Source organism: Carcharodon carcharias, chromosome 17 (genome assembly GCF_017639515.1).
Source record: "Carcharodon carcharias isolate sCarCar2 chromosome 17, sCarCar2.pri, whole genome shotgun sequence".
In the NCBI taxonomy this organism is placed as follows: Eukaryota; Metazoa; Chordata; class Chondrichthyes; order Lamniformes; family Lamnidae; genus Carcharodon; species Carcharodon carcharias.
In genome coordinates this window covers 6,208,742-6,224,553 of record NC_054483.1, presented here as the reverse complement: position 1 = coordinate 6,224,553, position 15,812 = coordinate 6,208,742, and the positions used below count along the sequence as shown (strand labels likewise).

The following is a 15,812-nucleotide window of genomic DNA, read 5'->3' as shown; positions in this document are numbered from 1 at the left end:
AAGCTTTGGATTACTAGTCCAGTGACATCACCACCGCACCACCATCTCCCCTTAACGCATTCTGTCCCCAGCCTTAGTATCGGAGCCTGGTTTAAATTCAGCATCAGCTGCTGGTTCAGGGCTGGGGAGGGGGAGGTGATGGGCCATCCCTTGGACATTCTCAGCAGCGTTGTGTCCTCCAGTGGGGGTGGTGGTGGGTGGGGGGTGGGTGTTGGGGGAGGGGGAGCCAGCGAGCGGAGGTCACCTACGACGGGAAGTTGGGCAGGGGGAAGAACCGGGAGATGCGGTGCAACGAAGACTTGGAGGCGTTCGGCTCGCTGCTCCGCCTGTGAGGGGCATCTGGCTGCTGCCGTTTATGGAACAGCTCTTCCTCGAGGATCTGCAGAAACACAGGAGGGCCACACAAAGCTCCAGTGAGAGGCAGGAATACCTCAGCGCTTCAGAGAATAAACACGCACCACAACCAGATTATTACTGACAACAAAATACTTGCTTTTAAGCCCATGAACTCCCCAGCGGAATAGGGGTGAGTGTGGTTGGGGGGGGGGGGGGGTTTGGAGGCCATTCATCCCCTCAAGCCTGTCCCTGTCAAGGCTGTGCTGTTATCCTGATCCAGGCTGCGCCTCGTGGTGGAGAATGAGTCTCATTACAGATTTTACAGATGCTGTGGGATCACAGGTTTTTGGTTTCCCCTTTTGAAGAGAGATCTCTTACATTGCTAGGGCCCCTTTCAGAAAGGGAAGGGATTCTGCATTTGCAGGGCGCCTTTCACAAACTCAGAATCTCAAGTGCAGGAGTCTGTGAGGAGCTTGCTCTTCAGCAGTAAGAGAGAGAGTGGGAGGGGGGGTTTAACGTTGAGTCACACTCTGGGGCTGCAGCAACACTCGGTTAGCTGAATGTGACTTCCCTATAAACGGCCCACCACATCAATCCAACGCAATATTTAAAACAACAATGCCCTGGATTCATATAGCGCCTTTAGAGTAGTAAGCATCCCTGGGTGCTTCGCAACAGTGTTAACTGACAAAAATTGACACTGAGACACGCAAGGAGATATTGGGTCACGTGACCAAAATGCTTGGTCAAAGATGTCAGTTTTAAGGGGCGTCTTAAAGGAGAAGACTGAGGGAGAGAGGGGCGGAGAGGTGTAAGGAGGGAATTCCAGAGCTTGGGGCCCAGGCAGCTGAAGGCACCGCCGCCAATGGTGGGGAGATTAAATTCGGGGATGCTCTAAGAGGCTGAAATTGGAGGAGCTGCAGAGATCAAGCAACGTCTGTGGTGGGAAAGCTTTTAGAAATGATAATCTGGGACAAAATTAACAATCACTTGGACAAATGTGGATTAATTAAGGAAAGCCAGTACGGATTTGTTCAGGACAAATCGTGTTTAATTAACTTGGATGAGTGGCTGCATGGATACGAAGTTGGCTGGGTGACAGGGAACACAGTTGTGATGAATGGCTATTTTTCACAAGAGGATTTGAGTACAAAAGTAGAGATGTCTTGCTGCAATTGTATAGAGCCTAGGTGAGACTGTAGCTGGAGCATTGTGTACAGTTTTGGTCTCCTTATCTAAAGAAGGATAAACTTGCCATACAGGGAGTAACATTAAGGAAACCTGGGCTGTATTCCCTTGAATTTCGAAGAATGAGAGGTGATCTTGTTGAAGCTTGCAAAATTCTTACAGGGCTTGACAGGGTGGATGTAGATAAGATCTTTCCCCTGGCTGGTGAGACTAGAACCAGGGGGCACAGTCTCAGGATAAGGGGGTCGGCCATGTAGGACTGAGATGGAGGAGGAATTTCTCCACTCGGGGGTGGTGAATCTTTGGAATTCTCTACGCCAGAGGGTTGCGAAGTCTCAATCACTGAGCATGTTCAAGACTGAGATCGATAGATTTCTGGAGACTAATGACATCAAGGGATATGGAGATAGCGCAGTAAAGTGGCATTGAGGTAGATGATCAGCCATGATCTAACTGAACGGCGAAGCAGGCTCAACAAGCTGAATGGCCCACTCCTGTTCCTATGTTCTTTTTCGGACTGCAGGAAGGAATACAGTGGGGTTCCCCAGTGGTTGGTACTAGGGCACTACTTTCCTTGATACTTATCAATGACCTAGACTTGCTTGTACAGGGCACAGTTTCAAAACTTGCAGAGACACAAGACTCAGAAGTCTTGTGAACTGCAGGAGAGTGATAAACCTCAAGAGGACATGGACAGGCTGGCAGAATGGTCCGATAAGGGACAGATGAAGTTCGACGCAGAGGAGTGTGAGGTGATTCATTATGGTAGGAAGAACTAGGAAAGGCAAAAAATAAAATAAAGGGGACAATTCTAAAGAGTGTGCAGGTGCAGAGGGACCTGGGGTTTATGTATACAAATTATTGAAGGTGGCAGGGCAGGTTGAGAGAGCAGTTAATAAAGCATACAGCATCCCAGGTCTTATAAACAGGGGCATAGAGTACAAGAGTAAGGAAGTTATGTTAAACTTGTATACAACACTGGTTCCACCTCAACTTGGAGAATAGTGTCCAGTGCCGGGTGCTGCACTTTAGGAAGGGTGTGAAGGCATTAGAGAGGGTGCAGAAAAGATTCACGAGAATGGTTCCAGGGATGAGGAACTTCAGTTACATGGATAGACTGGAGAAGTTGGGGCTGTTCTCCTTGGGGAAGAGAAGATTGAGAGGAGATTTGATAGAGGTGTTCAAAATCATGAGGCGTTTGGGACAGGGTGGAGAGGGAGAAATTGTTCCCATTAGTGAATGGATCAAGAACTAAGAGGATACTGATTTAAGGTGATTGGTAAAAGAAGCAACATGAGGCGAAACCTTTTTAAGCAGCGAGTGGTTAGGATCTGGAATGCACTGCCTGAGAGTATGGAGCAGGCAGATTCAACCTTGGCTTTCAAAAGGGAATTGGATCAATATCTGAAGAGGAAAGATTTTTCAGAGCTAATGGGGAAAATTGGGAGAGTGGGATTAGCTGACTTGCTCTCGCAGAGAGCCAGAACAGACGTGGTGGGCCGAATGGCCTCCTTCTGTGCTGTAACCATTCCATGATGCTGGAGGGCAGGATGAAGTTACAGATACAGGGAAGGGTGAGACCATTCAGGGATCCGCACACGAAGATGAGAACCGTAGAATTTAAACATTGCCAGACTAGGAGCCAATGTAGCTGATAGGTGAATGGGACTTGGTGAGAGTTAGGATATGGGCAGCAGGGTTTCGGACAAGCTAAAGTTTAAGATGGGATCCCCAAATCTTACAGCCTCTGTCGCGTTGCGTAACATTCACCTCTTTGCGAGATGCCAGCCGCTTTTTCCATTCCTTCAGTTCCATTGTGTGTTCCTCATCGAGTGTCTTCAGCTTCTCCTTCTCGCCAGTCACCAGGAGGTTCAATTTCTCGTTCTGGTAAAAGGGGAAAAGAATTCAATCGCCTTGGTGCCAATTTGATTCAGTTCGACATTTACATTTGACATGCTGTTCACTTCTGTCATGAAGAGACTAATGTCTATAATGTTCTTGGAAATTATTTTTAAATTGGAATTGTAGTAGGGTGTGTGTGTGTGTGTGTGGCTTAATTGGATTAAAGCCAGCTAGTCCAGGTGCTTTGATGTATAGTAGTTTGAGAGGTTAACTAGATAAACGTAAGGATAGAAGGTAAAGAGTACATTTGCATTTGTTGAATAAACCATTCAGAAGAATGGGTGAAATCTTGCACCTAGCTGGGAGACACCAAGCAATGTGCTTATGTTACTAATAAAATTGGTGAAATGAAAGAATTATTGTCAGGAGAGGCTAAAAAAAACTTAGTAATACAATGGAACATTTACATTCAATATGGGAAAGCTAGGTACAAACTGAAAGGAGTTTGTGTGTGCAGGGCAGAGGCTTTTAACATTTAACCAGCCTGTAAACCTACAACTGTCTGCAAGAGAACCAAATTGAAAGGGACCTCATTTTGAATTCGTAAGGTCAAATGTGCTCTGCCTGGTGTTTCTTTAAAGCCTATGGGTTATTGTTGCCTTGGTGAAGATTTACCTGGGAGTTACTAATTTGGGGATTTTTTAAAAAGTTATTATGGTAGTAATGTGTAGACATGTATGTGTTTAATTTCTTGTTAAATTAATAAATGTTTAATTTAATTTAAATAAAAAACCTTGAGGCTTGGTGGTCTTATTCCTGAATTCAGAGCTGCATCTCAGACATACCAATTGAAAATATAGGTTATGACAGTTGTTTCAAGTTTCCCGCTGGGATTTTAACAGCTCAGCCTTTATTGACTGCTGGGTCATTACAACTTCTCTGAGAAGTTTGGGATTAGATAGAACCTTCCATTCGCGATTCCGTCCCTGCTTACCTGTTGGGTTGTATCCCACTTGAGTTTTCCGAATTCCCAACAAACTCCCAAACCACGGAGAGACTTGAATGTTAAAGCCATGGGAACTGTGGGAAAAGTTTCCATGGCCAAAGCTTTCGCTGGCCAAGCCTGTATTGATTGCCCAACTCTTGAAGAGGTGGTGACGAGCCACCTTCTTGAATCCTTTACTGCGTGGGTGCTGTTCTGGGGACAGTTCCAGGATTTTGACCCAGCGACGAAGGAAGAGCCACAAGGAAGTAGTTGGAAAACTAGAGGGTGCAGGATGGTTCCCCATGCATTGGCACTCTCTTTATCCGCTCTCTCCTGCACCATATTTTTCTTCCCCTACCCTTCCAGACCCGCCTCCCTCTCTACCTACCTGTTGATGCAAAACTGAAGGAGAAGTGTATGAAAATGCACTGCAACTTCCTGATGGCACCGACTTCTGAGGGTCCAATGACGGTGAATTACCTGAAGCTGCTGTAACTCCACAATGTTGTTATCACATTGCTTCTGCAACTCCTTGAGGTGAGTTTCGTGTTTTTGCTGTTGCTGTTGCCTCTCCTCTTTCTGTTGGACCTCCTCCTGGGCTAAAAACTGGAAAAAGATAACCCACCAATATTAGTTAATTGCGCAGTCGGGGATTTAAATTCAGCTCATTAAATAAAACACTTTGTCCCACTAATGGTGACCATAAAACTTTGATCAATTATCATTAAAAACCCATCTGGTTCACTAATGCCCTTTAGGGAAGGAAATCTGCCATCCTTATCCGGTCTGGCCTACATGTGATTCCAGACCCACAGCAATGTAGTTAACTCTTAACTGCCCCCTGAAATGGCCTCACAAGCCACTTAGCTCAAGGGCAATTATGGATGGGTAATAAATGTTGGCCACGCAAGCGACATCCACATCCCATGAATTAAAAAAAAATATAGACCTACTACATGCGTTACAGTTCAACACATCAGACCCTCACACTAACTTTAACTCAATTGCTTCATCCTACCTTCTAATCCTATCCATAACGCCCGCCCTAAACTTAATGCAGATACATGGAATCATCTCCACCATAATCCACAGTCCCATTACATGCATTAATACTTATAGTCGCTTGTTGTACGGAATTTGAATATTGCTGAAAAGAGAGACAAGTTGCTGAAGCTTTTCATCTTGCACTCATCAGGACAAATGCAAGGGTGCCGAATTTCAAATGATCGCAACAATTTATTCTACAGGAGAAAAGGGTGCTGATTGGTTGGCAAGTCGACTCTGATTGGCCAAGGTGTTGCCAAGAGCTGCCCCAGCTCCCCGGCAAAATGTCTACCATTAGATGTGATTCTGCGATTAGGCAGCACTTGCTGAACAATCCTGAGTGCACTAATAACTACACTAACAACCAGTTAAGATAATCAGTCTAACTTGTAAGGGGACTCATTTATGCTAGAAGCGACGTGTATCGAAACACAGGGACTCACTCTCTGCAAACAAAAGGAACATGTTCAAGCCTCTGCTTTTTTTGAATGACCCGGAAACTTGGAGAGCCTATAGTTTCCTATTTCTTTCTCCATGGCATCTCCTCAGCCAGAGTAGACCCACCAACCAATCAGTACCCTTTCTCCTGTAGTATAAATTGTTGTGATCATTTGAAATTTGGCATTCTTGCATTTGTCCTGATGAGTGTAAGATGGTAAGTTTCAGTAACATGTCCCTCTTTTCAGGAATATTAATTAGCACTTAATACCCCAGGCTCCATTCTCACACTAACCCCCTAAAGCCAACCTCTTCCCGCTAATCCTAACCCTTCAATAACCCAGTCTTCAAAAATGCTTATGCATCATACTCTTTAAATTTCAAACACCCTCCAAGCTTGATTCCATTCCCTGTTCCTTCTGGCAAAGATGCTGGAAGAGTCACTCTCAGAGCGTTTCCAGTATGGATCTTATCTAGCCAGCAGCAACAAGAAAATCCCAGGCAAAGTCTTTGACAAGTTGGAACAAGGAGAGACATGTTGCCCTGCCTGCCCTGAGGGGGCACTCAGGGTTATGGGTTTGACCATTTCTACAGCAACACCAGAACAAGTACAGCCACTGGAGGAGGCCATTCAGCCCACCAAGTCTGGGCCAGAATGGCTGTGAGAGGTGAAAAGCCTGGCTGTCACATCCCATCCAGCGAGTCCCTCTAGTGATGTGCCCTGCGCCTGTTCAATGATCCTGAGCCCATCCTGGGGCTGTCGAGCCTCTCAGTTCCCACTCGTTTTAACAAACGGGCAGAAAATCATGGGCCTCAGGCAGTCATTTCTTGCACTGAGCTTGCTCCAAGTGCAATTTCCCACTGGCAGCAAGGGGCTGACACTTGATAAGAAAATAAGAATTAGGAGCAGGAGTAGGCCATTCACAACCCCCCCGCCCCCCCCGCCGAGCCAGCGCAATAAGTTTATGGCTGATTTTCTGAGAGAAGAAATCCCTCCTCATCTCCGTCTTAAATGGGAGACCCCTTATTTTGAAACTCTGCCCCCTCGTTCTGGATTCCCCCACGAGGGGAAACATCCTCTCTGCATCTACCCTCTCACCCATCCCCTCAGAATCTTCCATGTTTCAATAAGAGCACCTCTCATTCTTCTGAACTCTAATGAGTATAGGCCCAACCTCCCAACCTTTCCTCATAAAACAAACCCCTCATTCCAGGAATCAGCCAAGTGAACCTTCTCTGAACTTAGTCCAACGTGAGTATATCCTTCCTTAAATAAGGAGACCAAGACTGTACACAGTACTCTAGGGGTAGTCTCACCAATGCCCAGCACAGCAGTGGCTAGACTTCCCTACTTTAATACTCCATTCCCCTTGCAATAAAAGTCAATATTCCATCTGCCTTCCTAATTACTTTCTGTACCTGCATGCTGATTTTTTATTAAATTATATTTGGGGAATATATCTTAGGATATTCTTTGCGCAACACGTACTGACTGTTCAAAAACAGAATTACCTGGAAAAACTCAGCAGGTCTGGCAGCATTGGCGGAGAAGTAAAGAGTTGACGTTTCGAGTCCTCATGACCCTTCGACAGAACAGTTCGGTCGAAGGGTCATGAGGACTCGAAACGTCAACTCTTTTCTTCTCCGCCGATGCTGCCAGACCTGCTGAGTTTTTCCAGGTAATTCTGTTTTTGTTTTGGATTTCCAGCATCCGCAGTTTTTCTGTTTTTATTTTTTTTACGTACTGTTACCGTGTGTGTTTGCGCCATACGGAAGGAGGTGTGTAATGGGACGGCTAACCTGTTTGATGAGCTCCCTTTGCTCCGCTGAGCCCACGGCCTTGATCTTCAGGCTCTGCTTGAAGATGTTCAGTCTGACCTTGCTGTCGTTACGCTGCACCTTGGGAAGACGAGCCCTCCCCTGCGCCTGCTGGCTCTTCAGGTCCTCGAGGAGACAGCCATGGAGGTGGGTCATTCGCTCCGTCTCCTGTGAGGGGGGAAGGGCAGCTTCTTTACTCCGGCTGAACCGGATGGCGAGACAGCTTGGGGACAATCTCGGCATTTTGCACATTGATTTCCTCGACCCTGCTTCATATTAGGACGAAGACTACACAGGCCTCCCTCCAAACCTGTCATCACTGAAGACTGGTTTGGTGCCTGTCTTTCCTCTCGGATTATTAATTTGCTAATTTATTAATTATTACATTTATTAATTATTTTTATTTATTAATAGGGTCACCAGGCAGGCAAGTACAAGGCGGGTGTTGGGGGGGGGGGGGTGGAGTTGGAACGACAAGTAATAATATAACAGGTTGTGGCGATTGGATTACTGGGCAGGAGGTGAATCCATCCATCATGTAGTCACTCTGCAGTGACAGCAGCCCAGGTGGGTGATGAAGAGTTTCACACTTAGGCTCAGCAGATGGGTTGGGTGTCACCTCGATGTATGTCTAACACCCTGCGGTGTTGGAGATCTTGGCAGGCAGCCAGCGACAGAAGCAGCCACTCAGATCGAAGTTAACCAAGGCTCAATTCTCCAGAATTACCTGGAAAAACTCAGCAGGTCTGGCAGCATCGGTGGAGAAGAAAAGAGTCGACGTTTCGAGTCCTCGTGACCCTACAACAGTTCTGTTGAAGGCTCACGAGGATTCGAAACGTCAACTCTTTTCTTCTCCGTCAATGCTGCCAGACCTGCTGAGTTTTTCCAGGTAGTTCTGTTTTTGTTTTGGATTTCCAGCATCCGCAGTTTTTTGTTTTTAGCTCAATTCTCCAGTCCTGACAACCCGATAGTGGATGGACTTTTTGTTTTACAAGCTTTTACTTTGGTTCTTTTAATATGATTTACTCCTTAATAAGGCAGCCTTCCCTCTGTAGCTGAGACACAGGCATGCACACAGAAACACAGAAACACACACACACACACTCCCACACACACACAGATATCCCACACAAAAAAGCAAAAATACTACAGATGCAAAATAATATATGGAAATGCTGAAAACCCCTTTTGTGATTTAAACTTTCCTGCCTCATACCCTGTAAAATCTGCTAAATTTCTAATTTAAGACCATAAAACATAGGAGCAGAAGTAGGCCATTTGGCCCATCGAGTCTGCTCCGCCATTCAATGAGATCATGGCTGATCTGATAATCCTCAACTCCACTTTCCAGCCTTTTCCCCATAATCCTTGATTCCCTTACTGATTAAAAATCTGTCTATCTCAGCCTTGAATATACTTAATGACCCAACCTCTGTGTTAAAGAATTCCACAGATTCACTACCCTCTGAGAGAAGAAATTCCTCCTCATCTCTGTCTTAAATGGGTCCCCCTTACTCTGAGATTATGCCCTCTGGTCCTAGACTCTGTCACAAGGGAAACAACCTCTCAGCATCTACCTTGTCAACCCCATAAGAATGTTATATGTTTCAATAAGGTCACTTCTCACTCTTCTAAACTCCAATGAGCACAAGCCTAACCTACTGAACCTCTCCTCATAAGAAAATCCCTCCATACCCAGGATCAACCTAGTGAACCTTCTCCGGACTGCCCCCAATGTCAGTATATCTTTCCTTAGATAAGGAGACCAAAACTGTTCACAGTATTCTAGGTGTGGTCTAACAAGTGCCTTGCATAATTCTAGCAAGACTTCCCTATTTTTATACTCCATTCCCTTTGAAATAAAGGTCCACGTTCCATTTGCCTTCCCTATTACCTGCTGAACTTGTATGTTAGCTTTTTGTGATTCATGTACGAGGACACCCAAATCCCTCTGTGCTGCAGCTTTCTGCTGTCTTTCTCCATTTAAATATTATTCAGCTCCTCTATTCTTCCTGTCAAAGTGCATAACCTCACATTTTCCCACATTATATTCCATCTGCCAAGTTTTTGCCCACTCACTTAACCTGTCTATATCCCTCTGTAGACTCTTTGTATCATCCCCACCATTTGACATCCCAGCTGTTTTTGTGTCATCCACAAACTTGGCGATAGTACATTCACTTCCCTCATCCAAGATATATATTGTAAATAATTGTGGCCCCCAGCGCTGATCCCTGTGGCACTCCACTAGTTACAGGTTGCCATCCTGAAAATGCCCCCCTTATCCCAACTCTCTGTCTTCTATTAGTTAGCCAATCCTCTATCCATTCCAGTGTATTCCCAACACCATGGGCTCTTATCTTATTAAGTAGTCTTCTAGTTCTGATGAAAGGTCATCAAGCTGAAATATTGACTCTGTCTCTCTCTCTCGCGCTACAGATGCTGCCGGACCTGCTGAATATTTCCAGCACTTCCCACACGCACAGCAGGATACAAACAGACACAGAGAGATATGAACATGTGCAGGTACACACAAACACACACGTGCTTCAGCACAGGCTCGGGCACACGCGCAGTTCTGTGTAAAGTTTACACGCGCTCACCTTCTCATGTCGCTTCATCAGCAGTTGCCTCTGCAGCGAACACTGTTCCTTCACTTGCTGCTTGAACAGATGATATTTCTCTTGCAGATGGCGCTGCTCCACATCCCAGACCACCGACTCACGGTCTAACGCAGAGACACAGAGGGGGAGGCAACATGCAAGCTAGTCAGATGGTTAAACAAGGGCCTTCGCCAGATGGGGACGTGTCATGTTGAAAAAGCTCACAAAACGATGAGTAAGGGTGCAACGATTTGACTCCGCAACCCGGAACTAACAGTGACCAAGAATGTGTGCAAGCGTCGAGTGCAGATGGAATCGGGTTCCCAGTCAAGCAATGCCTTAATTTTAAAACCCTCATCCTTGTTTTCAAATCCCTCCATGCCTCTTCCCTCCCTATCTCTCCAACCTTCTCCAGCCCCACGTCCCTCTGAGGTATCCACGCTCCTGTGATTCCGGCTTCTTGAGCATCCCCCGATTTGAATCGCTCCATCATTGGCAGCCATGCCTTCAGTTGCCTGGGCCCCGAGCTCTGGAACTCCCTCCCTCTCCATCTCTCTCTCTCTCTCTTTCTCTTCGTTTAAGATGCTCGTATAAGTTACATCCTTGACCAAGCTTTTGGTCATCTAACCTAATTTTTCCTTATGTGGGTCGGTATCAAATTTTATTTTAGAATGCTCCTGCGAGCGTTTTATTACATTAAAGCTGCTATATAAATATAAGTTGTTGCTGTGCGGTGACACAGGAGCATCTGATGATTAATGTGGATTTATGCGTGATCCGAATACCTTTTGTCAGTGTGATTTCTCACCTCTCTTGAGCTGTTGCCCTTTCATCAACCGCTCAGAAGCCATGGATGATATCTTTGTCTTCCGCTCCTGAACAATCTTTTGCAGACCCTCGTTCAGTTCCTGTTGTTGCCTTTGGATGAATTCTTGTTCCTGCACCAGAAGGCAAGACCCTGCATTTATATAGCACCTTTCACAACCTCAGGCCATCCCAGAATGCTTTACAGTCAATTTTTCCAGAGGCAGTGACTGGTTAGGAAGGCAAATGGCACAATGGCCTTTATTGCAAAGGGATTTGAGTACAAGAATAAGGAAGTTAAGGAAGGATATACTTGACTAGAAGGCAGCACAGCCAAGGTTCACTGGACTGGTCCCTGGAATGAAAGGGTTGACCTATGGTGAGAGGAGGAGTAACCTTGGCCTATATTCTCTGGAATTAAGAAGAATGAGAGGTGGTTTGATTGGAACCTACAAGACTCTGAAAGGATTTGGCAGGTAGACTCCGAGAGGTTGTTTCCCCTGGTCGGGGGAATCTAGAACATGGGGGCACAGTCTCGCGGTCAGGACTGATCATTTGGGACTGAGATGAGGAGAAATTTCTCCACTCAGAGGGTTGTGAATCTTTGGAATTCTCTACCCCAGAGGGTTGTGGATGCTCCATCAGTGAATACATTAAAGGTTGGGATAGGCAGAATTTTGGTCTCTCAGGGAATTAAGGGACATGGGGAGTGGGATGGGAAAATGGAGTTGAAGGCCAGGGTCAGCCATGATGGTACTGAATGGTGGAGCAGGTTCAATGGGCCAAATGGTCTACTCCTACTCCCATTTCTTATGATGTAATGTAGGAAAATAGTAACGCAAAAAACCCACAGAGCTCAGCATGAGAGGGTTCATACATTACACCCTTACTCTTGAAGAACACTGAGCTGCAAAAGTGGAAAGCTGATCTTGAGTTATAGCCGTGAACAGCAGCTGTTAACTTGGAGGCTATGACAGTCTCCACTCAGCTGATGCAGGGCAAAAACTAAAAGCCCCTAAACAGCCCTGAACCTGCAATATATAATTTTGATTCTGCCACACAAAAAGGTGCTCGCTGATGGAGACCAAGCTGACAAATAAATCCAGTGTCCCTTGACCCGAATCGAACAGGAGCAGTTTCCAGGAGGTCTGGCGAATCAACGGAGCCGCGGAACAAGGCCCCAGTGAGGGACAAAGTCCACTAGACAGAAATGACCGTTAACTATGACTAAGGATTTGATAGCCAATGGATTTGGGTGTTGGACTGCCGCCAAATTTCACGCCAACGTGCCTCAGACAGGGAGGGAGCGAGGAGAAGGGACATTCGAAGCCGGGGTCACACCAACAGCCAACCTCAAACACTTCACGGGCGGAGAAAGATTTGTTCACTTGCACTATTTAATGAAATGGGTAAAGTGTGGAAGCAGATTCAATGGTAACTTTCAGCAGGGAATCGAATCAATACTTGATAATGAAAGTTATGGGGAAGGGGCAGGGGAGTGGGACTAATTGGATAGCTCTTGCTACATATACGTGTCATATCTGACTCGGAACTCCAACTCTTGTTTTATTCTCTCCACAGATGCTGCCACACCTGGAGTTTTTCCAGCACTTTCTGTTTGTATTATAAGGAAGCTCTTACTTGCTTCTTGTCATTCAACGATTGACGATTTTTTGCGAACGCTTTTGCTTGTTGTGCCTTCAGGCGTTTTGCCTCATCGCGCAGTCGGTTGGCGTAGTCTTGCTCTAGCCGATCAATAATCTGTCTGTAGTTCCGCTCCAGGTTTTCAATCTCCTGGTCATAATATTGCTTCTTGTTCTATTCATGTATGAACGATACAGGTAATTATGCGGAGGTTACTCGAACAGGGTCTATGTGCTAACACCCCTCCTATGCTATCACTCCTCCGATCCCCTCCCTTTCCCCTTGCAAAGGACTGAGTCTGTCTGCAGGATCGTCCCAGACATGTCACCAGCAAACCCGAGTCACTTAACCATTTTCACACACAGGTCGAATCAGTGAAAGTGGCGCGAGTCTCATCCTGTCCCAAAGTCAGGCACTGAAACTGGCATTTTCAAATTATTATCCATTACCTTGTCCCTCCCTATCTCTACAACATCCTCTAGTAAAGGACCCTCTACACTGTCCCATCAAACACTCCCAGGACAGGTACAGCACGGCGTTAGATACAGAGTAAAGCTCCCTCTACACTGTCCCCATCAAACACTCCCAGGACAGGTACAGCACAGGGTTAGATACAGAGTAAAGCTCCCTCTACACTGTCCCCATCAAACACTCCCAGGACAGGTACAGCACGGGGTTAGATACAGAGTAAAGCTTCCTCTACACTGTCCCCATCAAACACTCCCAGGACAGGTACAGCACGGGGTTAGATACAGAGTAAAGCTCCCTCTACACCGTCCCCATCAAACACTCCCAGGACAGGTACAGCACGGGTTAGATACAGAGTAAATCTCCCTCTACAGCGTCCCCATCAAACACTCCCAGGACAGGTACAGCATGGGGTTAGATACAGAGTAAAGCTCCCTCTACACTGTCCTCATCAAACACTCCCAGGACAGGTACAGCATGGGGTTAGATACAGAGTAAAGCTCCCTCTACACTGTCCCCATCAAACACTCCCAGGACAGGTACAGCACAGGGTTAGATACACAGTAATGCTCCCTCTACACTGTCCCCATCAAACACTCCCAGGACAGGTACAGCACGGGGTTAGATACAGAGTAAATCTCCCTCTACACTGTCCCCATCAAACACTCCCAGGACAGGTACAGCACGGGTTAGATACAGAGTAAAGCTCCCTCTACACCGTCCCCATCAAACACTCCCAGGACAGGTACGGCACAGGGTTAGATACAGAGTAAAGCTCCCTCTACACCGTCCCCATCAAACACTCCCAGGACAGGTACAGCACGGGGTTAGATACAGAGTAAAGCTCCCTCTACACTGTCCCCATCAAACACTCCCAGGACAGGTACAGCACGGGGTTAGATACAGAGTAAAACTCCCACTACACTGTCCCCATCAAACACTCCCAGGACAGGTACAGCACGGGGTTAGATACAGAGTAAATCTCCCTCTACACTGTCCCCATCAAACACTCCCAGGACAGGTACTGCACGGGGTTAGATACAGAGTAAATCTCCCTCTACACTGTCCCCATCAAACACTCCCAGGACAGGTACAGCACGGGGTTAGATACAGAGTAACGCTCCCTCTACACCGTCCCCATCAAACACTCCCAGGACAGGTACAGCACAGGGTTAGATACAGAGTAAAGCTCCCTCTACACTGTCCCCATCAAACACTCCCAGGACAGGTACAGACGGGGTTAGATACAGAGTAAAGCTCCCTCTACACTGTCCCCATCAAACACTCCCAGGACAGGTACAGCACGGGGTTAGATACAGAGTAAAACTCCCTCTACACTGTCCCAGTCAAACACTCCCAGGACAGGTACAGCACGGGGTTAGATACAGAGTAAAGCTCACTCTACACTGTCCCCATCAAACACTCTCAGGACAGGTACAGCACTGGGTTAGATACAGAGTAAAGCTCCCTCTACACTGTCCCCATCAAACACTCCCAGGACAGGTACAGCACGGGGTTAGATACAGAGTAAAGCTCCCTCTACACTGTCCCCATCAAACACTCCCAGGACAGGTACAGCACGGGGTTAGATACACAGTAATGCTCCCTCTACACTGTCCCCATCAAACACTCCCAGGACAGGTACAGCACGGGTTAGATACAGAATAAATCTCCCTCTACAGCGTCCCCATCAAACACTCCCAGGACAGGTACAGCACGGGGTTAGATACAGGGTAAAGCTCCCTCTACACTGTCCCCATCAAACACTCCCAGGACAGGTACAGCATGGGGTTAGATACAGGGTAAATCTCCCTCTACACTGTCCCCATCAAACACTCCCAGGGCAGGTACAGCACGGGGTTGGATACAGAGTAAAGCTCCCTCAACACTGTCCCCATCAAACACTCCCAGGACAGGTACAGCACGGGGTTAGATACAGAGTAAAGCTCCCTCAACACTGTCCCCATCAAACACTCCCAGGACAGGTACAGCACGGGGTTAGATACAGAGTAAAGCTCCCTCTACATTGTCCCCATCAAACACTCCCAGGACAGGTACAGCACGGGGTTAGATACAGGGTAAAACTCCCTCTACACCGTCCCCATCAAACACTCCCAAGACAGGTACAGCATGGGGTTAGATACAGAGTAAAGCTCCCTCTACACTGTCCCCATCAAACACTCCCAGGACAGGTACAGCACGGGGTTAGATACAGAGTAAAACTCCCTCTACACCGTCCCCATCAAACACTCCCAGGACAGGTACAGCACGGGGTTAGATACAGAGTAAATCTCCCTCTACACTGTCCCCATCAAACACTCCCAGGACAGGTACTGCACGGGGTTAGATACAGAGTAAAGCTCCCTCTACACTGTCCTCATCAAACACTCCCAGGACACGTACAGCACGGGGTTAGATACAGAGTAAAGCTCCCTCTACACTGTCCCCATCAAACACTCCCAGGGCAGGTACAGCATAGGGTTAGATACAGAGTAAAGCTCCCTCTACACTGTCCCCATCAAACACTCCCAGGACAGGTACAGCACGGGGTTAGATACAGAGTAAAGCTCCCTCTACACTGTCCTCATCAAACACTCCCAGGACAGGTACAACACGGGGTTAGATACAGAGTAAAGCTCCCT

At 46.9% G+C, this 15,812-nt stretch overlaps 1 protein-coding gene across 1 annotated transcript in view; it reads right to left on the bottom strand.

Annotated features, from left to right (window-relative positions):
- Window positions 1-220: 220 nt before the first annotated feature.
- LOC121289891 (serine/threonine-protein kinase 10-like) overlaps window positions 221-15,812 on the bottom strand; it is a 49,168-nt gene continuing 33,576 nt past the window's right edge. Inside the window, exons 14-20 of the mRNA XM_041209838.1 lie at window positions 12,700-12,876; window positions 11,063-11,192; window positions 10,255-10,379; window positions 7,634-7,819; window positions 4,832-4,957; window positions 3,295-3,408; window positions 221-379 (exon numbers count right to left, since the gene is read on the bottom strand). Coding sequence (XP_041065772.1) covers window positions 245-379; window positions 3,295-3,408; window positions 4,832-4,957; window positions 7,634-7,819; window positions 10,255-10,379; window positions 11,063-11,192; window positions 12,700-12,876 — 993 coding nt within the window. The 3' untranslated portion in view covers window positions 221-244. The remainder of the gene's footprint in view (window positions 380-3,294; window positions 3,409-4,831; window positions 4,958-7,633; window positions 7,820-10,254; window positions 10,380-11,062; window positions 11,193-12,699; window positions 12,877-15,812) is intronic.